Source organism: Paramacrobiotus metropolitanus, unplaced genomic scaffold, assembly GCF_019649055.1.
Source record: "Paramacrobiotus metropolitanus isolate TYO unplaced genomic scaffold, Prichtersi_v1.0 Parri_scaffold0000064, whole genome shotgun sequence".
In the NCBI taxonomy this organism is placed as follows: domain Eukaryota; kingdom Metazoa; phylum Tardigrada; class Eutardigrada; order Parachela; family Macrobiotidae; genus Paramacrobiotus; species Paramacrobiotus metropolitanus.
The window spans coordinates 612707-633988 of record NW_026570284.1 but is presented as its reverse complement, the minus strand read 5'-3'; the positions used below and the strand labels follow the sequence as shown (position 1 = coordinate 633988).

Genomic DNA, 21282 nt, shown 5'->3' with positions numbered 1-21282 from the left:
CAGCGTTCAGATACGAATTTGTTTAACTATCCTCAGCACTCACCGAGTCACTTGCACATTGATTGTCATTGATTTCCTTTGCATAAATATCCGATCGATTATCAAGGCATACACTGATACACATATTTAGAGATTCACAAACCGTACGAATTTTTGGGGTCTGTGTGATGCATTCCGGTGCTGAGTTGTAACCTATAAGAATTTGAGGAAGTTCATTATTAAAGCAGCGCCGACAAGAAAAGTTCAAAGAACGTTTGTCGCTACTGGCTACCGTGGAAGAACACCATGTTTCCCAACCGGAAACATCATCTGGAACGCGTTCCGGAGATTCTGGAACCGTTCACTACTGGCAATGCGAAACTGCACCGCCACCGCGGTATACCGCGTTCAGCGGTACCGTTTATCCCCAACGAAGCACAGTTACGGGACATTCAAGATAATTTACCGGATAGTCGTTCCCTGTCATCCACATCTACAGATTACGCCGCTAGGGCCGGAAATCACAATGTTTTCTCCCATAATTCAGATATGGATGGTTTATTACGAAGTAACCTCGACCATACGGAAAATCCGGTTAACGAGCATGTATCGCGGACACGCGATGACAATAATATGAGCATTGCTGGTGCCGTTACAGCAGCAGCAGCGGTTCACCGCGTTGTTGGTCGAGCCGGAGCGGTAAGTTTTTTGGCCGATTGCGCAGTCCGGCTAATGTAATCGGAGCCCGATATCATTATCTCCTCCCAATTCTGATCGAGGTTTTCTTGAAATTAATAATAAATAACACAAAAATAATTATAAGAATATCTTAGCCAATTACACAATTAAAAATTTATGTACACGATGTCGACAGGTTGATTTTTGTCTACGTCAGCTGACAAACTTTAAACCACTAATTTTGTTTTTACTTGGTATTGGCGTGAAATGTAAAGGTGATCCCAATAATTTTCTTCGTATACTGTAATGGCAAATATGAATCTATAGAAAGTTCCCAAGTATGTATGCAATATGCACAATTTCATTTTTTAGCGGCTTGTGACGCAAGATCATGTGGAAAGCTCCGAATCCGACCGCAGTTCCTTACTTTCTGTGATTAGTGATGGTCAGATATCCGTAACGCCATCGTTAAACGCAGCGAAATCCCCTCGATCACAGCACGATGTTCCCGAACTTCATCGAAATTCTTTGGAGCAAGATCCTTCAGCTAAATCGCAGACATCGTTATCATCGTCTACCGGTAGCTCACAAACTTCCGGCAGCAGCAGTACGCTTACGACCAGTTCAGATAACGAGCCCATGACCTTTATCGAATGTTTGGAGCCAGATATCCGGCAGTCCTTACACGACGGGTATCAGTTATGAAAATTTTATTGTTTATTTTCACGTCTTGGCCACTCCCATAAGTGTTTACCCTACGCTCATTGTTTTTTTTTAAATTCTTAAATAACTCTTTGGAAAATTACGATTTCGTTCTATTTAAACACTGAAATTCGCGGTTGATGCAGGTAATATTTTTCAGGGAAGAATTTGATTATCTTGGATTGTATGCGCATCCAATGTTTGATGTGGATGAAGAAAAAATTCGAGAAAACTTAAAAACCCAAAAAGACATCCTGGGAAAAATTCGCGAACAGCCGTGGAGGCTGCGACGCAAACTCAAACTTTACCGGTAAAATTCTATCCGGTGTTGTTTATTTAAAAGTTATAAGAAGTGAAATAAGTTATGCTGTTACCTGTTAGGATTGCTCATGCCTATGTGGAACGTTATGAAGGACGTTACCTAAAAGGAAAGGCTAACGTGGCCAACGTGACAAAGGTAAATACAGGAAGCGAAACAAACCTTAAACAAATATTGGCCGATTGCACATCCGGCACAATAATTATCGCTACCAGAATACTATTGATTTTTATTGATTTCAGAAATGACTTACCTAACTATCTTGTAATGTTTACTTGGGTACAGTTCATCAAAACTGCTCGGCGCGTAATCAACAATGCTTTGGCGAATATGCGACCATGGGAAGAAAGGATAAAGACTGTGGAAAATCGCTTTGGATCAGCCGGGGCATCTTATTTCATTTTCTTGAGGTGCGAGATACCGGCAGTTGGTATTTCTGTCTAATAATTTCTTAAAAAGCTACATAAATACAAAACTTTTAAAATTCTGTTTCGGTATATAAGATTTGAAGTTAAATTTTTTACGACTTCGTTTTTTGGATAATGCGAACTTTTCTTGTTAGTAGTTTTGGAATAATAACTAACTTTTAGATGGATGATCGGCATGAACCTGATGATTGCTGCCAGTGTAACGTGTGCGGTGATGCTGCCACAAATTCTATTTGGTCCAGATCAAGGCACCACATTCCGCAACACGATAAGTTCCAATGAAGGGAAAACCGCTTTGGATTTTGCCACTTTATACCGTTATGCCGGCTATATTTTTTACACACCCGTATACTATGGGTATTATTCGGATGAACCGCAGTTCAAAATTGGATACCGCTTACCATTGGCATATTTCTGTACAGCCATGGCCATCCTCATTTACAGTTTTTGGGTCATTCTTGCCAAGTATGCTTTGATTATTAGTATAATACAGAAATAAAACTGTTTCGTGTAATTATATAAAGAACGGAAGTCAAGACAGTGTAACGATAGTATTTACGTACGAAAGCCGCTTTTTCCGAATTTTTTTTGGCAAATTTCCTGAATTAGCAACCGCTAGCAAATAACCTAGAAAAAAACAGCTATACGTATGTATGAATGGTGTAGCGACATAAATCATTTACAGGAATTTGTGTTCTGAATTTTCTAGAATGTATTATGTGGCGTTTGAAATGTGATTTGTGGAGTTTGTCTTCTCCTGTACGAGCCGGAATATTCGACTCAGATAAAGGTAAAACTAATAATAATATAACAATTTTCATAAATTTCCAGAATGGCCACAAACGTTCGGCTGAGCGCCAACACATCGGACGGCGACCAGCATCCGTTCAGTGCCGGGGTTTTCTGTAGTTGGGACTACATGATCGCTAACCCAGCTGACAATGGCGCTATCAAAGTTCTGCGGCTTGTCGCCAGGAAAATAAATGGCTTCGGTTATTCCTGCGCATCTTTGCCTGGATCATCACCATCGGTTTGCTGACGGCCAGTGTGTTCATCTTACTGCAGGTGATGGGGTATAAGCGCAGTTTGAAACCGGAAATACCCAAAACCTTCTGGCAGACCAACGCGGTGTCGTTAACGCTGAAGGCGCAAAATATTATCTTTCCGGAACTATTTGAGCGACTGGAGTATCTGGAGGAATACCATCCACTGAACGGACTGCGACTGCATCTTACGCGGATTACGCTGTTGCAGTTGCTGGTGAACTGGGCGCTAATTGATAACTGGGTCACGGAAGGAGAGGAAATGGTCAGTCGGTTTAAGTAAATAATTTTCCCGGTGTTCTATACTGATATTAACAATATAGTGCAACACTCGCCTTAAAATATCCCAACAACGAAACAGCGAAATAACGAGCATATAAAAAAATTTCCTTTGTATCATTTTGTTCATAATCTTTTTATAACAATATGTACTAGTATAACTCCAGTTTTAGATATGTGTTAAAACCTTTTTATAATGCCTCGTACCTAATGAGAGCAATCAGACTTGTTTTTGAAATACTCGTACTGTAATGTACGTGATTGTACGAACGCAGAGAAAGGTAAATATCGTCATCAAAAGTTCAGGTTTAGAAATCACTATGCTTGTCTTCACAGTACCATGAATCGACCGAATTTAACAAGGACGACCTCTCGTGGATATGGAACAGCAGTGTGCCACGGCCAGTCAACTGGGAGACGCAGACCAGCCGCCCAGAGGAGCATCATGGTGGCGGTCATGGTAGCGCCGATTCCAGCCACTCAGCGGCAGCCAGCGACCATGGTGCGCCGGCTGGTGCACACGGTAGCCCTTCCTCGGGTCACGCAGCACCAACTGGCCATGGCACGCCGGTTGCATCACACGCTAACCCGTCACATAGAGAGCATGGTCAGCAATCTGATATTTCCCGGTCAGTACGATGTGGCTGTTTCCACTGAACATCATGATGGATCCGTCTCGGGATGAAGAGAATACGTCTGAAAGCAGCGGAATGGAGCCGGAAGTATCGCCGGAGGATGTACATGTTGCTAAGCCAGTGGAGCCGAATTTCGCTTTGGCCGAAGAAAACCCGGTGGATGGTTCGTGGAACGTTGAAGACGAAACGGAGGATCACTTGGAGGGCACAACTTCCTCATCGGAAAGCGAGCATAAACCAGATGTTTCACTGGGTGATGAGTTGCCTGTTGGGGAAACTGAAGGACAGGAAAATGTTTCGGAAAATCTAACGAACTCAAGTGGAACAGAGGTTGGAAATGGGACTTATTTCATTTTTCAGAAGCAGAAAATCTAATGAATTCTAACTATCGAAAACAAAACATACGCAGCAAAACAACTGTAAGCGAAACTGTAAATCGAATCAATCATAAAAAATTTGAGTCGTAATAAAAGTTTTGTTTTTATAAACCGCCAAAAAACTTTAAAGGAATTTTTTTAAATATAAGCCAAAATTTAGGAAATCAAACATGATATCTGATTTCAAGAATTGTGGCTTATTGAGTAAGAATTCGTTTAAAATGAATTCCTTGTTCTCTTCTAATTTTGTTCTACGGTAAACAAAAATTGTTTTATTTGCAGAATAGAACTTTTATAGTTTTCATTCACTTAAACAGATACTCTAGGTATTGTAAAAGCCTATTTTAATTTGAATGATTTTTATACAGCACAACAAGGAACCGGAAGGGAGCAGCATTGCACCGTACGAATATGATTACGATATTCCACGCATAATTGCCGGGCAGGGCTTCCATCCCGACGACGTGACCACGCCGGATGTCCGGGTGTTAATTAACGGCACGTGGCTGTGGCCGACGCGCAGTCTCCCGCCCCGCCCAACCACCACACCGGCTACCACGAGCCCCGTACCCCCTCCGCCGCTAACTATTGACAAACTGAAAGCACTGTGCTGGGAAAATCGTGTAGCGGCGGAAGGCCTCGAGAATTTGGTGACGGAGTCCGTGATGAATGTGGTAGAAGTTTTTGCCAAAGAATTCTTCCGTGGGATCTTTGTCCGGTTTATGACACGCTGCTGGTTCTGGGATCTGGAGCGGTTTCCGGGATACGCGCCGTTTACTGTGTCAGAAAATGTGCTGAGTTTAATTGTCGGGCAACAGATGACTTGGTAAAAATATCAGTAAAATAATGAAAGTTCAAAATATTTTTATCAGATTTATCAAAATTTGTACGATAGCAAATTATAGATGCAATTTATTATTCAAGAATTTTTTCTTACGATGCTGGAATCATGCTTCCAGATTTTCCTGCTCACGGTATTCTTATAATGTCTACGTATACATAACACTTTAATTTCTTTTTGTAAGTTAAATTTTTGCAATTTTTTGTTGCAGAAAATATAGCGCGAGTATTATATGTAACTGGGTTTTTATTCACAGGATTGGTTTCTTTTTTTCGCCCGCTTTAGCACCAATAAATCTCATCCGCTTAGTGTTCTTAATGTATTTCCGTGTGTGGGCAACACGGGTCTGTGATGTGCCACCGGAGACCATGTTCAGTACCGGAACCGGTAATAATTTCTACTACTTCATCCTGCTCTTAATGCTCTTTGTATCCACACTTTTTATTGGATACACCGTGTGTATTTTGCATCCATCCTGGCATTGTGGTCCATTCAGGTGAGGCACAATTATACGGCAATCCATAATGTTAACCGGGATCGGTCTCTTAAAATATGAATATGCGTTTTGTGCTTATTCAGTCGTTATAACAAGATGTATGAAGTTGTTACGGATACCATCGGGAATAATTGGTCGGATGGCGTTGACAAAGCCGTCGCCTACGTGGGCTCACCGGGATTAATCATTCCGTTGGTGGTTTTGTTACTGTAAGCCGGCACATTATAGTGATTCAACTTAACCGGATATGCATGACCTTTAAGTGCATAAATCACTTTAATGAAATCATGAGCGCGGGTGGTTTATCGATCGGGGTTTTTCTACAGTATCATCATATTTTATTTGTTCTCCATGGGCATGGCACTGACGAAGAAGACCAATGATCTCAAGCGAACACTGGACATTGTAAGCCAACCAACCATGAAGGTTGCACCAGTGGTGCCTGCATTTTTATTGTATGATTGATCTTTTTCTTTGCTAGGAACGCACGGAAGAACGCCGTAAAATGATGGCGCAGGTGGAAGCCCGGGCCAAGCGAAAGCATTTTAAAACCGTTGGCGATACAAGCGCGTCCGAAGTTTTGGAAGTTACCATAGATGAAGCCAAAGAAAATGGTAACCGAATCATGCACTGCTTTTTAAATATTTAATCTGCAAATTTTCCATGCAAAACAATAAACCAAAAAAATTCAGGTTTCATGTTTCAACATTGTTCCGATTGGTAATTATTTTTAAACTCAGTGCACGGTGTTTCGTTTGCTTTATTAACGTCAGTTATGCATGAGCATTTAGTACTGTCGTGATATTGCACTTAATACAGCATCGTTATGTATTAACTGTTGAGGAGGTACATTATTGGAAACAATAAAAAATTAACTCTTTTTGCGAAATACCGTTGGCCGATTTGCCTAATTACTTTTTTCACATGCCTCAATTATCTCTTCAGGTCGTTTGGTTCCACAAAAGCTATGTGGAAATTTACTCTCATTAATTATTACAGCGCTTAATCTGCTGGATAAAATGAAGAATCGCGGATTTCCACCGGAAGAACACCGTGATCCAGGCAAAGGCACAGCGGGGCGTCGCGGTTCCCACCATATTCCGGCGCACCCGCACGAAGCGCCCAAAACCCTTAAAACCGTAGCCCGAAAGGTCATGATTCTGAACGATGTCATCCGGCATATGGCTAACGATACCGTCGACATCCACAACGAACAGCCCACCCAGCCGGAGAATCTCAGCCGCTTAACCATTCCTACAGCCGTTATCCGGGCTAAGGAGAAATTTAAAAAACTCTCCCTGCAGCCATCAACAGCGGAAACATCTCATCCAGCACGTGCTGCCTCCTCTGGCAGTATTAGTGTGCTTAATGGCCGCGAAGTGTTTGGATTAGCGCCTGTACCGGCATCCGGCGCTTCTACACTGCCGGCTTATAATGAAGCAACCAGAAATGGGCGAAGTGTTTCCGATCGACAGCGCTTCCTTGTCTGATTAGCAGTAATGTCTTTTTTGAAAGCACGTCACAAAGAATTTTATTAACACAGTTGTACGTGTTGGTAGGTTTGCGTCATTTGTAGCGCGATTTAAAATACCATTTCTTAAGTGGGCTTTATTGTCGGCTTAAAGAAATTTAGGCGGGCTTTAATTGTCAAACCGGCTTTGGTTGCAGGTATTCGTACAACAATTTATTCGTCGTTGTTCGATGCCAATACTAATTAAAAATCGTTGTCAATAGGTCTGATATATCACTCTAATAGAAAGAACATCCTCCCCCAGAAAAAAATGTGGCGCTTTAACAGCATGTAACAGAATTAGAAGGTATACACAACGTAACAAAGTCTGACTAGATCACTGCCTGCTGGAGATCAGAATGGCGGATAGAAAACTTTGCAATGCATGACGAGCGAGCGGGTTTGTTAATCGGAAAGGTCATCTGCTGTAATCTCCTTTTCTACTACTCAGAGCTTAGTGCTGTCGGCTGGAATGTCTTTCAGGCCAAACGTTTCCCAGTACACGTACGGTGGTCCCAGGGAAACACAACTGTCTTGTTCAATGGGCGAGTAGGGTGCTTCCGTCCAGTACATCAAGTAGAAATTGCACATCTCATCGTTCATTGTGCTTCTACAAAAATATAACAAAAATGTTCAAAAAATTACGTTACGTTTGTAGTTATATTTTTTTATTAGTAATAATATTCTTAAGCTTAAACTGTTCCATTTTTGTTGACAACGGTTTTATTGATTTTCCACATAAGCGCTGTTTTATACAGACGCGTCTGTATAACGGACGTTTAACGTACGTTAAACGTGTTTATGCTTTACAAACTGCTCTTTAACAAAAAGTCTGCAAAAGTATCACGTGCGTATGCACAACTGAAATCGCTATTACCTGTACAACTTACAGTGGTCTTTACGTTAAATTAAACGTGAAAGGAGTATTACTGGAATTATACTGCTCGTGCAGTCATTTTACAAAGAATACCAAAAATATCCTCACTATGCAAATTGACGGGTGTGGGTGAAATTCCATTACATGGATTAGCATGATTAGACTCATGTTAGACTCACCCCATGCTAACATCATGGTCGGACGGGTTCGAATACGCGCACCTGGCCGCCAACGTATCACCGGGTTTGATAACTAATTTATCATCGGCCACCGGATAGAACATCTGCAATTCCGGATAAACAGTATAGCCAAAAATAAAATCCCCAAGAAAAGCACGGGACGTCGGACTTGGATAAACAAGTTTCTCCCATTTCCATTCATAAGTAATTCAATTTAATGATGCTGCTCTATGTAGAAAAGCAGCCCGGCATATGCTGATGTACGTGCGCGCACTTTATACCTGGGGCGTTTGCGGATCCCGTTTGCCTAGAAGTTGCCATTTTCCATCTTGAATGACATATCCGCTCACTACACGTCCCAGTGTGTGGGTGTGTGTCCTGTAGGCAAATGGGTGCAGCTCCGAGTATTCCATCAACGGGCAGGCAATGTCCACTGTTTCTGTATCATAAGAAATTTATCTGCGTAAGTATATTATACTTTCCATAAAGGTCATTCTTGTGTGTATGGTATAAATGAATTTATAAGCGGATAACAAACAAATTTAATAGAATTGAGTAATGTTTTGCACGCTTTATACCTGTGCAGCACATAAAGGTCATCCTTATGTACAGTGTTTATGCAGGCCAAACGTTACACCAACAAGATGAGGATTACAATCTTCATCACGTGCTTATTTGGTGTTGCATTCATTTTAGAGTCATCTTTTTAATTCGTGTTTTTGATTCAATAAAAGAAGGGTGAACGATTTCAAGTCTTTTTGCAGTATAATCCTATGAGATTTGAAAGAGTCCACAAAAGGTCATACTGACAACATTGCTTTGTAGTCGCGCTTTTGTTGATTAAGTAATTATATGCTATTTATAAAGCCGGATTTACGGGGTGTACTGAAGAAGATTATGCGCGGAACAATAAAGTTTTTGACACGCCCTAAAGGTGCCGGCCACTTACCGTCGTGTTTTGCGGGAACTCTTCCGTTCGACATCATCACGATCACTCCGGCTTGTCGCGGAAGTCTGTGCGTGCCGAAAGAAAATAGTGTTAGTTAATTAGCGACCTTACACACGTTACACTACTAAAAATATCGGTTTGTTATGTCCTTTGACGTCATTCAGGCATCGTCCTTATAAAATTTGATTCCAAAACATTAGTATTGATTTCCTCAGTAATTAAAATTGGCATTCTTTGATAAATAGAAGTACAGTACATACTCGTCCATAGTGTGTAATAAGGTTAATCCGGAATGATCTTTCTTGCCCTCTGCAAATTATAAATTACCCGTCAGCACACTCGTCATTTAGCACACTGATGCTTGATTTTAAATTTCAATGGGCGTATATGGAGTACAATTTAAATCAGCTTCACATATTGGTATTAACACAAAATTTGTCGTGATATTGCATACAATTTTGTAAAGGGCGCAACGGTTACTTTAATACCATGACTAGCACAGTAAGACGTAAATGCATGCACATAAATTATTTCAAAACGGAAATATTTACATATACGTAGCCTGAGCAATTTTAACTAAGATACAACGGTTAACTGCGTGTGCTTTGAGTTAACATGTTTTGTTTTAAATAACGGTAGTGCGCATCGTTAAGTTACGGAGGTTACAACGTATGCGCGGATTTAGACAAAACTGATTAATAAAGAAATATATATACGCTCATTAATTTGAATAAGAGTAAAAGTAATTTATGTGTTTTTTAGACTTATTTGTACAATAATATTTTACATACTTTTGAACTCCTCCGTCAGATCGTTGTAATGCAGCTGTACAACCAAGTACTGGATGGGCGTATTGCCGCCCACTTCGAAGCCCACTCCTTCCGGTAGCTCGAAGTTGGGCGCATTATGGGCCCAGGCATACAGGATCTTCTCATCGGACTGGCATACCGGACTGATGTCCATCTGCTCATCCGCCATACCATCGTGTCCCGCATGCTTCATCTGCATTTCACTGCCGCAATTCCACACCCGCTCCTGACTACCCGGCTCCGGGCAGCCGTACAGGATCATATGATGCACGGAGTGTGAGACATTGGGGAGGAAGCCAACTGAAAAACATATACATCAGACATTTGGTATAATTGTAGCGTAGTGTTACGGGTAAATATGCAGCGACAGCGTCAGCGCACGTAATCTCCTTAATTGCATTGTGAGGTGAATTGTCCCGTGACGGGTGACCTCAGGCGACGCCGCTGTTGTATGCGTGAGCGCAGTCATCCGCAGTGACGATCAAAAAATTACATACCGGTGAGTATTTACCAACACGCACATATTATCGAAAGTGATGATGCTTAATTAAATAACCAAATTTATCGATTAATTTAGCAGAACCGTGAGGTCTTCCGACCGTGTTAATTTGCAAAATGTCATTTCGTGCATTTATTAAAGAAATTATTTAAATCAAAATTTATTGCTTAATACAGTCGATCTGTAAATGTTTTATTAAGTGTAGCATTATGCCGTAAAAAAATTTATGAATTGATGTCTACAGCAAGGAGACTCTGGTGAGATCTGCTGTAACAGAATTTAAGATTCTCAATTCTGCATTCCTGGACCAGTTGTAAGCCACTACACTACATCGAAAGCCTGCAGTTAACCACAATCCGTTTACCAGTGAGAGAATTAATCATTATACAGTATATTTTACACCCGGATTTTTTACGGCCCAGAAATTAACTGCAGTTTGTATATCAATTAAGATGATATAATGATTTTGCATGAATTATAATTAATATAAGAACAAAGTCGAAGGGAAATTAACTCACCTAAATTTTGATTGACATTCCCGTTGAGTTTCATCGCATAGCACAAATACGTATCAGCCTGAAAGGACAAAGGTCAGTTAGTGTCTTGTCCATCCGCAGCGTCGCCATATGGCTAGAAAAAAATTTCTGCCCTACCGATTTCGGCGCGGCTCCTGGCATAAGCATTGGCGTACGATCCACTCTGACAGCCAAGGAGTACACAACGGATGTCAACAGTATTGTCATCCGTAATAGGGTGTCCATGGTTAACGTTATTGTGTATGCTTAATGTATTCTTCGTTCAAAATCCGGATTGTCGAATTGGTAAATGACAACAGTAAACCGTTGTGTTCCAATACAACAGATAAATGATTGGAACTAACGGAAGATACGCGAAAACGTGAGTACAATCGCTCACTCTCTGTTATGGTATACCGTTAGTTGTGCGTCAAGCGCACCAACGCTCTCTCCATCGGATACACTGCATGTGATCCGACGTCAAAGAGGCGGCGCCCGGTTGGAGCTGATTAAACACACTGTGTATACTCTGGGTGTGTAGACCTCTTCGTAATCCCCACATTCGCGGGAGCAGGAGCAAAAACGCTAGTTGAACGGATCCCTGAATACCATACTTTGAAATGTTGTCCTTTCTTTGTGTGACCTTGTCGTTATACTCGGTGCTTCGGAGCCGGTACATTCTTTTAGCGTAATTAAAACAATCGCGGTGCTGCTTATAAGGCTGTATGTCGCAAATAATTACAACAAATGCTGTATGACTTATATCTGATGCATAAACTCCTGTTATACATAAAGAGCAAAAGAATTATAACATCACGCTAACAAATCAAAGAATAAATTAGCATTTGTAATCGCTTTAGTGTTATAATTTGTTAATAATAATCGAAGGATTTTAGTGGTGTCACAGTTTGATTATAAATTGATGATGATAGACTAAATACTGTCACGCATCCAATTATATATGTTTATAAAATACAGCTGTATGATCGATCTTCAAATAGTGTTAAAATAAATTGTGCACTAGGCCGGTTAGATACAAAAAATTAAAATTTACGCAGTTAGGATACGCTTATAATTTTGGAAGATTTCATGTGCAGTGTAATTGGACCCCCTAAGGAATGATCTGAATTATTTATGGGGTTTTGTTTTATATAACAATGCCGGCACATCCGGTAACGAAATCCCTCTTCATCGCTGTCGTCAGCCTCTGTCGTATGACGTGATGTTTTATTTGCAGGTAACAAATATGCCACAATGTGTGCTGGTTCATTTTTCATATTCTATGCTTAGTGCACATATCACTCAGCAGTCAGCACATATGGTAGAATATGAGCTTCGCGTGCCACAGTATGCCCGCTTATTACATTATTGATCGTGACTGCACCGTACCGGCGCCTCTTCTATAGATCCCTAATGTGCGCTCTTGTCCCATTCTTCCCATACATCCCGATCCCGTGTGTGACGACAGCTAACGATGAAGTTAGTAAAATCCGACGGGTACAGGATAAATGTGCCGGGTCCTTAAAAATCCCGGCGCGTGCGGCCTGCACAGCGCACTTTGTAGTAGTCCGCGGGAGTGCGATGCGATCGATATATATCCACACACACAGCTCTTCCGACAATGGACGCCGGCTCAATTGAAGATGGCACGTTTTCGTTGGGCTGCTGATGACGTGGTGCAGTTGCGTCAGGGAACAGAGTAGCAATTAGTTAAGAGTTATTGCAGAAGGAATCACTTTATAACTCGTAAGGGCATCGCTTGTCCTCATCGTACATCAAGTGCCGGCTGGATGGGGGGATCAGAGATTGGTTTATAAATTTAATCCGGATTTATTTTCGGCAGTTCAGACTATTCGCCGTGTAGAGGCTATGGAGTGGACGACGGATTAGAATAATAGCAAGTGCACAGACGTCAATGGCAAATTTGTCTTAATAGATTGCGACACGATCACCTTCCGTCTGGAATTTTTTTGTCGAGAAACCAGGAATCAGTTTTTATGGCATTAATTTACTTAAATGCGAGCCTGAATTGCACCGAATAATTTGCATAAAAATGCTGAAAAAATTGTGCTAAAAATTTATTATCTTGTTGGGTCACTGCAGTAACTATATAGATATGAACGTACGCATATCATGCATTAAATGCATGCAGCATACTATGAGATCCAGATTTTAAAGAAAAGATTTACCAATGTTCCATAAAAATATTCGACGCGAAACTTCGAGCGTAAATAAAATCGGTGACTTTTCCAGGACTGACGCTGACTTATTTTTATATACGTACCGTGTTACAGTAACTGATAAATTTTTGCTATCATACTAACACAGCAATACTGTGCAACGCTCAATTCATCTAGAGTGTTTTGTGTACATTTGCATGAATACTGGATTATATAAATAACAATGACGATCAAATTTTTTACTTCAACGAAAAACGCCGGGATTTTCCGAAAGTATCCAATTTCCTGTTTTTTTTTCGCTTAATTAACTGGTATGGCTGATATGGTTTGGAACGTGCCACATATCCACGGCATTCGGCATAGTGTAGCACAAAGTGAAATTTTGCTCGGACAGCATACGACACAAAAATTTTACTGTTGCGCATAAAATATCCAGATAAACACTTGAGCTGTAACTTTGTAGAGCCGTTAAAAAGAGCTTATATTACGGTTTAACCGGTGAAATATGCGATAAAGATAAGTGAGTCAGGCGCAGTGTACGTCGAAACTCCACCGGACAAACAACATTCGTGTACCATGAAGTTTACATATTCCGTTTCCGCCCGTAAATACCGGCATTTAAGTCGAAAATGCGGGCAGCCTTCGTTGTTCATTTCCTCATACCGTGATTTAATTTTCTCCCACCTTGTGCCAAACGTGAAGCCGACTCGTGAATGTTTTGACTGAGATATTATATATTTACCGCCGTTAAAACATCTATACCTTTTTGATAAAGCACAGCTGCCGCCGACGATTTAATCTGGCGTCATAACTTTATGCAACTCTTCCCTTCATAATTAAACTGCCGGCATAAATCCGCTATTTATTGCTAAGGAAATTTTAATTTGGAAAGTTTTTCTGCACCCTGCTGATAAACTTTTAACCTCCAGTTCTTGCTGGTATCCTCCTATATTAAAAAATGGATTCCATGATCCCGTTATACTTTGTACTGATTTCTTATGCCCTGGTTCTTGCCACACCCTTCGTACGGATCTCTGCATCCGATGCCCAGGCGAACTCTTCCAATTCCACCAACGTTCCTCCTGTGCCTGGAGGCAAGTGTTTTAGCTTTTACCGTAACAGTATTAAACTGCTCATGAGCTATGCTTTTGTGAAACTTAATATAATTAAAGAGCCTTTGTACGTACGTACATTAGTCCAAAAGAAACCTATTATTTTATTACATAATCTTTATTTTACTACAGTTCTTTATCAAAGTGTTTGAAAACTGCAACTCATATTAATTTTGCTCACATATGCAGCAAAACGTTGCCATTCAAACCGCAGAAGACTTAATAACCATACATACAGTACTCGTATAAACATGTTCCAATCAGTTATACTAATCAACTGAATCTTGATCGAAGTTGATTGAAAAAATAGTTATTTTTGGTTCTCCATAAATGCAGGTACACAAGGACCGGTCGATTGTTCACTTGAAGCCGAAACTGGTCCATGCAAAGCAGCTTTCGAAGCGTACTTCTATAATTCCACAGCGAGGGAATGCCAATATTTTGTAAGTGACCTTTAAAGACTAATCCTAAAGAAAAATAGCGGTTTAATTGTGTGCATCTTACGCATTTAAAGTAACTGCAACTAAAAAATAAACATTCATTCGTTTACTTTTTTCGTTTGTACAAAAAACAAACTAGTGAAGCATTAACTGGATGCAATGGATAATTAAATTTTTTTTCTTTAGCTTTATGGCGGATGTGAAGGCAACAGCAATCGGTTTGAAACCAAGGAAGACTGCAAAATACACTGCCAGTCCGCATCCAGCAATGTTGTACAGTGAAGGCCAGAAACCAAGGCACAGGATCCGTCACAGAGACATAAAGTGCACATTTCGAGATTTTTTCCAGTGATTCTTATGTAATATCAGTAGAAGTTTTCTTTATCTTGTGACTTTGAACTTTATGTTCAGAATGTTTTATTTTGCATCGCATCGATGTCAATATATTGCGTAATAAACCATTTTATGAATCAAAAATACGCCACTATACACATACGTTTGTTTACCGGTTGTTTCAATTTCCTACGAAATCAATTTCCTCATTTTCAGTTTCCTGAAAGCCATACTCGTACCAACGCAGCTTTAAATTATTAATGTGCGTTTTACATCAAAGCATAATTACAGTAACGGATGCATCCTCGTTTTAATGCATTAATTTTCATCCTTGTAGCAGCACTTGCATGGATATTAACTGGTTATTAATTAACGTTAACCGTGATCACAATAATTAAACCCTTTCAAACTAAACTAGCAAACGGGAACTTAATAAATTAACAACAACAGTTTAGCTTATTAACGCAGAATATTACCGGTAATACAGCCTGTGCAGACGACATCCGCATTACGATCACACTAAAATTAGGAACGCAAAAGCGACTAGCGATGAGAATCCTCTAAAATGTCCACTGACGAATAACAATTACACTAATCCAAATTTGTATACATCTCGGACAGTTTTTGTGCGAAGGATTTCCTAATCTCATTTCGTTTCGTCTTCAGCGTCGGAGTTAACATATCATTCTCCACACTGAACGGTTCCGGAAGGAGAAGAATATCTTTTACCTACAGTAAAAACTGTCGCTGCAAAACGTAAATGAAGTTTCAAATAATCAGAAAAACACACCTGTTCAAATGAGTGGAGTGAAGCGGCTTTGCCTTCTGCCGTCAGTTCTTTGAGAATCATATTCTTCGCTTTGGAACTCTGGCATAAATCCTTAAAAGAATCGCCTTTCATCCCTTCAGCGGCTGCCCATCGTTTCAAGGCATCTTCATCGGGAACAACAATTCCCACTAAGCAAGACTGCAAAAATTAAACGTAAATCTTTGTTTATCGCACAATTTCATTCCAATTCACTGTGTCCATATAAAATTAACTAATTTATTAATTTAGCATTACATGTAATTAAGCATATCAGGTACTGGTAAAAGGTAAACCACTTGATCGACACACAAAAGAAAGAAGAAGAAGAAGCAGTAGAATGACTATTCTTACTTTAAGACTGTCTCCATGGACGAAAACTTGTCCAACGTACTGGTTTTTCTGGTACACCGACTCGATTTTTTCCGGTGCAATGTACTCTCCTTGAGACAGCTTGAAGATGTGTTTCTTACGGTCAATTACGCGCAGACAGCCGTTTTCTGTCCACAGTCCGATATCACCGGTATGGAGCCAGCCATCGGCATCCAAAACTTCCGCGGTTTTCCCCGGTTCCTTGTAATAGCCTTGAAAGACGGTCGCTCCTTTTACACAGATCTGCGCCAGAGAAACGCATACAAAATTCGCACTACAGTCAATAATCAATACGGACAACCACAAAATCTACTTATTCTCCCGTTACGCAAAAACCATAACGTATCTTTTACTCCTTCAGTAAATTAGGTTGTAAGATAATTATTCGATCTATGCACACCTCGCCCGACCCATCCCGATTAACGATCAGGTTCATTTCCGGAACGTCGACCAGCTTAACCATACAACAGGGCACAGGTGGCCCCACATGACCAGCGCCGCCTTCCGTAATCTCTGGATAAAGCAAGCCAAAATAAGATCAATGAAATTACCTGCGATTAAATAAAATGAATTACAATTAAAATCATGCATTTGATTAGCTAGTCACATACAATTAACAAAATGCAGTACACTCAAATTGATGCATTTCATTAGCTTTCGACTTCTTCTTACGGCACGTTTCTTAACGCTGCACACACCTGGAAACACGTCACCGTGTATGGTAAGCGTAATGGGACAGACGGCTTCCGTTTGACCGTACCCTTCCATAATGGAACAGCCGAAGGCCACACGACAAAATCGTAAAACCTGGTAAAACCACAACAACAGTTCCTTTGATGCTGCATGAAGGCTTCCGTTTTAATAAGGAAATCAGTAATACCTTCTGTGATAGCGGGGCACTTCCGACAACCATAAACCGCAAATTTCCTCCTAATTGTTCCTGCACTTTCTTGAACATTAACTGATCCCAGACAGTGTCACGGCTGATGATGTGACTGCGGACAAACAAACCCATTAATTATTCGATAGATGGAAATTCCGTCGCGTTAGCTAATTTCACTCTAATATTGACAATCAACCGATAATCAAAATTCACATCCAGATTCATAAAGCAAAAGGTATTATAATCCAAAGGATTTTAGTAGGTAATAACGTCGTAATGTCACTAGCTTCGAGTACAACAGCGATCAACCTCCAATTAGCACACATCCCCGAATATTTGCGAAGAATCTCGTCAAAGAAAGTTAAAATTTGAATCACGCTTACTTTTGCAGATCCCATTCTTTGAACCACACTCCCATGGTAAGCAAAGCGTGCTTTGTCCAAGAGCCTTTAACCTTTCCGGTAACGGCACTAAATATACGGTTTAACAACCGCGGAACTACTACAACACACGTGGGCTTCAGCGCCTGCATATCCTCGTTGATTTTCCGAATATCCCCGCTGTAGAAGCCAACCCTTCCGCCTTCCATGTATATGGCCGTCTAATAGTACGAGAAAGGCGTGATTGTGACGCTAAAAACCCCCACTATTTTTTCGACCACCAACAGCTTGCAAATAGTGCGTCAAATTGAATCCCAATACCTATCTGTAATGCACAGGTTTGTGTACGACATAATTATGCCTTTTGAAATTGACTGGCTCAGCGCGACGATCATTCTTTAGGTGATTATAGCAAGAGAAACCGGAAGCAATATGCCACCAACCCAGTATTCGAAGTTTGGAACCACTTTCAAACGTTTGTGAAAATTTTTCTCACCTCACAACACCGCTCCTAAAAGCAAACAGAGAACAAGTTAAAAAATTGTAGAACCTTAAAAAAGTTTAAGCTTCATACCAACATATGACTAAGAGGAAGAAAGGAACACATGGAATCACCGAGCTGTGGACCGACTTTCAGGGAAATCTGTTTCATCGTGGCGCACACCGCAGCCATAACATTGTAATGGGTCAGCATGACGCCTTTCGGTGTGCCGGTGGTGCCGCTGGTATAACAGATTGTGGCGATTTCTTCTGGCTTTGCAGGCTAGAAATGTAAGCATGGCAGTATTAAACAACACAATAACAAAATATATTCAATTTTAAACTGTTTGTTAAATAAACAATACACAACTACACAATTACTACGATACAATATAAACTGCGATGACATAGGCAACAATACATGAAAAATCATCCGCATGGCCGGTCCGTGCTAGAGTAATGAAGTTGACAATAACGAGTAATCGTCAAAAAAATTTTATGGCCGTACCTTTGGGGGAATGAGGTTATCTTGTCCGATTTTTAGAACCTCTTCAAGCAGGAGAACTTGCACGTTCGCTTTTCGACTTTGTGCCATAACTTCCTCTGAAGGTGGATCCATGATAATTATTCGCCGTAAAACTGGCGCTTTCTCCTTCAATTTCAACAATGTCAGCGCCTGCTCATTCTTATCGCACACCATCACCGAGATTTCCGCTTGCGAAATGATATGTCCACACGCATCCACACCCAATGTGTCATAAACCGGCACCAACACCATCGAATATGTGTAACACGCCAGCTCCGTAATTATCCACTAAAAGGAATCATAAACTACTGAAAATGAAAGAAATTACGAGGAAATATTAAATAAAAGTATGCACTATGCACTTCTTACAACACCATCAACCGTTTGCAGAAATTACAAATACGAAATAAGATACGAACTCAAGTGTCACGCAAAAATTCTTTTTCTACAGTTAAGAAGTCGACATACTCAACATTCTTTTCGTGCTATTGAGTTTTTAGAATATTCAAATTAAAAGTAAAATATGGAATAAATTGTCTCTGCAGTTTGCGCGTTTAGCAATAACAGTTAAGTACCTCTGGGCGATTTTTAGCGAAAATTCCAACACATGTATCGTTCGTCGGTTTAACGCCAAAATGTATCAGGGCAGATCCGAGTAACTGGGCCCGTTTGATTGTTTCTGAGTAGGAGATCCATTCGTAAGTGTGCGTTCCCGGTGGACGCCGACCCAAGCATGGACCATCGTCGGACACCCGCATTCCACGTTGGAATACATCGTACACAGTCCGCACATCCTCGTAAAAGTATTCCAAAAACGTGCCTTCGGGGACCAGTTTAGATGCCCGGCAGTAACGGTCCTTCTGCAACGAAATTAAAAAGCACTGCTAATTATTATTTCTATATTAGGTAAACTTCAATATGGGCAAAGCCGGCTTCGCCGGGAGGTTTCGGAAGTTTCACGAATTGCACACAAACTTTGTAAAACACAAACTCTGCTTTTTAAAGAAGCCAAATAACAATAATCAAACAAGATTTTAAAGCAACTAGTTTACTCAAAATTATTCGTTCCTGAAATCGCCTCATTAATAAGATATTCATTTTATTAAGACTTCAAAAGCAATTTAATAAAGACGAATGCTTAAACTCGAGAATTGATTCGTTTATCGACGTGCATATCAAAATCCTTTCCTCCAGCATGGAGATTAGACAAAATGTAAATAAAGCATTCCCATCATCGATCGATTTTCACTTTCACGTTTAACATCGCACTGTTAAAAGGGTTCGTGGGATTTTCCTGGATGAGAATGCCTTCCGGACACCACCCCAGCCCATTTCCGTTATGAAAATGTTAATTCACTAATGCTAAATTCAATTAACTACAGCGTTATTACGGCGACGTTTGAAAATTATTAATCAACACATAAACCAGCAATTTCGCAAGGAAACCAAGATACTCACTAATACTGACTTGGTTGCAACATCGCCCGGTTGAAATACGATTTTCCTGAAATGCACGATAGAAAAGCGACTTACCCCAACCGGAAGAGACTGCTCTTCCAAAGGAACAATGGTTTCTATAGGCGGAGACCGGTGTTTCACATAATATGCAACACCAGCGGTGGCCGCAATGGCTGCAGCACCAATGCCAATGGCCGGCAGCTGGCCACTTGCCAACTCGATAAAATCATTCATCGTTCAACACACCGAAATTCCTGCCGCCTGGCAAAGATGTTCCACGTTGCAGTATCCAAACAGGAAACAACTGTTTGCAGTTAAAGTAGAAGTACTTCAAGTATGCCGCAAACGGCAAATGCTAATTGTGTCGATAAATGGCAGACCTGGAGACTGATTTGCGAAACAGACGAGAGGAACCCGACGATAGTTACTCGTCTACTCTAGAGTCTAGACAAGATGCCGTATCGTAGTCATGCTGTCTAGCTGCGGGCTGACTCACCACGGTTTCATTGTGAGCGTAACAGCCGTCACTCATTCATAGATTTATGTCCAAGATACTATAATTCCAAGATAAAGGGAAGGAATAACGTAAGAAAGTCATGAAATTAATAATTTTAAAAGGTAACTGAAGCTAAATGGAGAGGTGGGGGAAAAGAGATGTGAGCGAAAGGATCTATCGGATTCAGAGATCACGCCACCCAGTCTGCTTGCATCACGTGTGTGTTAAACTAACATATGCACTCCACGCTTTTGATACGCTACCGTACTACGTACAAGTCGCCGCTCCAAGGACGATGGAGTTGCGAAGCGAGCCGCCAATGGTGGGGGAGAGGGGAAACGGGAGGGCAAAAGTGGTTAAAAATTATTGATGAAATAATAAAGATTTCCGACTACAGAGAGTATCTTAATTTTCTGTTGCACTGTATTTTAAATTTATTTACAGATTAGTTCGTGGCTACAAGGTTATTAATGTATTGTGGACTAATGTCTAACGACAATTAATTAATTCTAACTTCTACTGTACTAGTTTCAGCTGAAAACACTGAAAGCAGCTATTTCCGACAAGCTGTTTTCAGCTTTCATTTCTGCGTACTTCCGGTCTGCCAGGTAGCAAGCAGGCTTCGGTGGTAGTGTAAATTGGAGGACGAGTAATCGAATATTGCTTGCTGTCATGTGTCGCTATTTTTAGACCTTACAATTT

At 40.7% G+C, this 21282-nt stretch overlaps 4 protein-coding genes across 5 annotated transcripts; 2 read left to right on the top strand and 2 right to left on the bottom strand.

The window, feature by feature from the left end:
• The first annotated feature begins 576 nt into the window (after positions 1-576).
• On the top strand, positions 577-7728 carry LOC129593840 (transmembrane channel-like protein 2). Its single transcript, XM_055490316.1, is given in 16 exon segments — positions 577-678; positions 1030-1349; positions 1520-1669; positions 1741-1816; positions 1964-2088; positions 2269-2571; positions 2938-3071; positions 3074-3414; positions 3765-4076; positions 4118-4393; positions 4809-5266; positions 5538-5777; positions 5861-5986; positions 6104-6182; positions 6259-6391; positions 6777-7728. Coding segments are annotated over 16 exon segments (3630 nt in total). The 5' UTR covers positions 577-612; the 3' UTR covers positions 7268-7728.
• LOC129593868 (probable peptidylglycine alpha-hydroxylating monooxygenase 1) lies at positions 7391-11530 on the bottom strand. The gene is made up of 8 exons (XM_055490357.1): positions 11254-11530; positions 11119-11176; positions 10084-10401; positions 9553-9601; positions 9293-9357; positions 8625-8782; positions 8344-8447; positions 7391-7897 (listed from the first exon to the last, which is right to left on the bottom strand). The coding sequence occupies exons 1-8, from the start codon at positions 11359-11361 to the stop codon at positions 7735-7737; spliced, it is 1023 nt and encodes a 340-aa protein (XP_055346332.1). The 5' UTR covers positions 11362-11530; the 3' UTR covers positions 7391-7734.
• A 2340-nt stretch (positions 11531-13870) lies between these two features.
• LOC129593869 (kunitz-type serine protease inhibitor bungaruskunin-like) lies at positions 13871-15346 on the top strand. The gene is made up of 3 exons (XM_055490359.1): positions 13871-14389; positions 14744-14850; positions 15034-15346. The coding sequence occupies exons 1-3, from the start codon at positions 14254-14256 to the stop codon at positions 15127-15129; spliced, it is 339 nt and encodes a 112-aa protein (XP_055346334.1). The 5' UTR covers positions 13871-14253; the 3' UTR covers positions 15130-15346.
• A 132-nt stretch (positions 15347-15478) lies between these two features.
• LOC129593827 (long-chain-fatty-acid--CoA ligase 5-like) lies at positions 15479-20765 on the bottom strand. 2 transcript variants are annotated; one of them, XM_055490301.1, is made up of 12 exons: positions 20160-20765; positions 19202-19486; positions 18609-18914; positions 18195-18383; positions 18117-18131; positions 17624-17841; positions 17238-17352; positions 17056-17164; positions 16758-16870; positions 16340-16600; positions 15971-16147; positions 15479-15909 (listed from the first exon to the last, which is right to left on the bottom strand). In XM_055490301.1, the coding sequence occupies exons 1-12, from the start codon at positions 20316-20318 to the stop codon at positions 15772-15774; spliced, it is 2085 nt and encodes a 694-aa protein (XP_055346276.1). In that variant the 5' UTR covers positions 20319-20765; the 3' UTR covers positions 15479-15771. The 2 variants fall into 2 exon arrangements, with proteins under 2 accessions (XP_055346276.1, XP_055346277.1); XM_055490302.1 differs by lacking the exon at positions 20160-20765 and having other exon boundaries at positions 18609-18934; positions 19202-19340.
• Between the last annotated feature and the right edge of the window lie 517 nt (positions 20766-21282).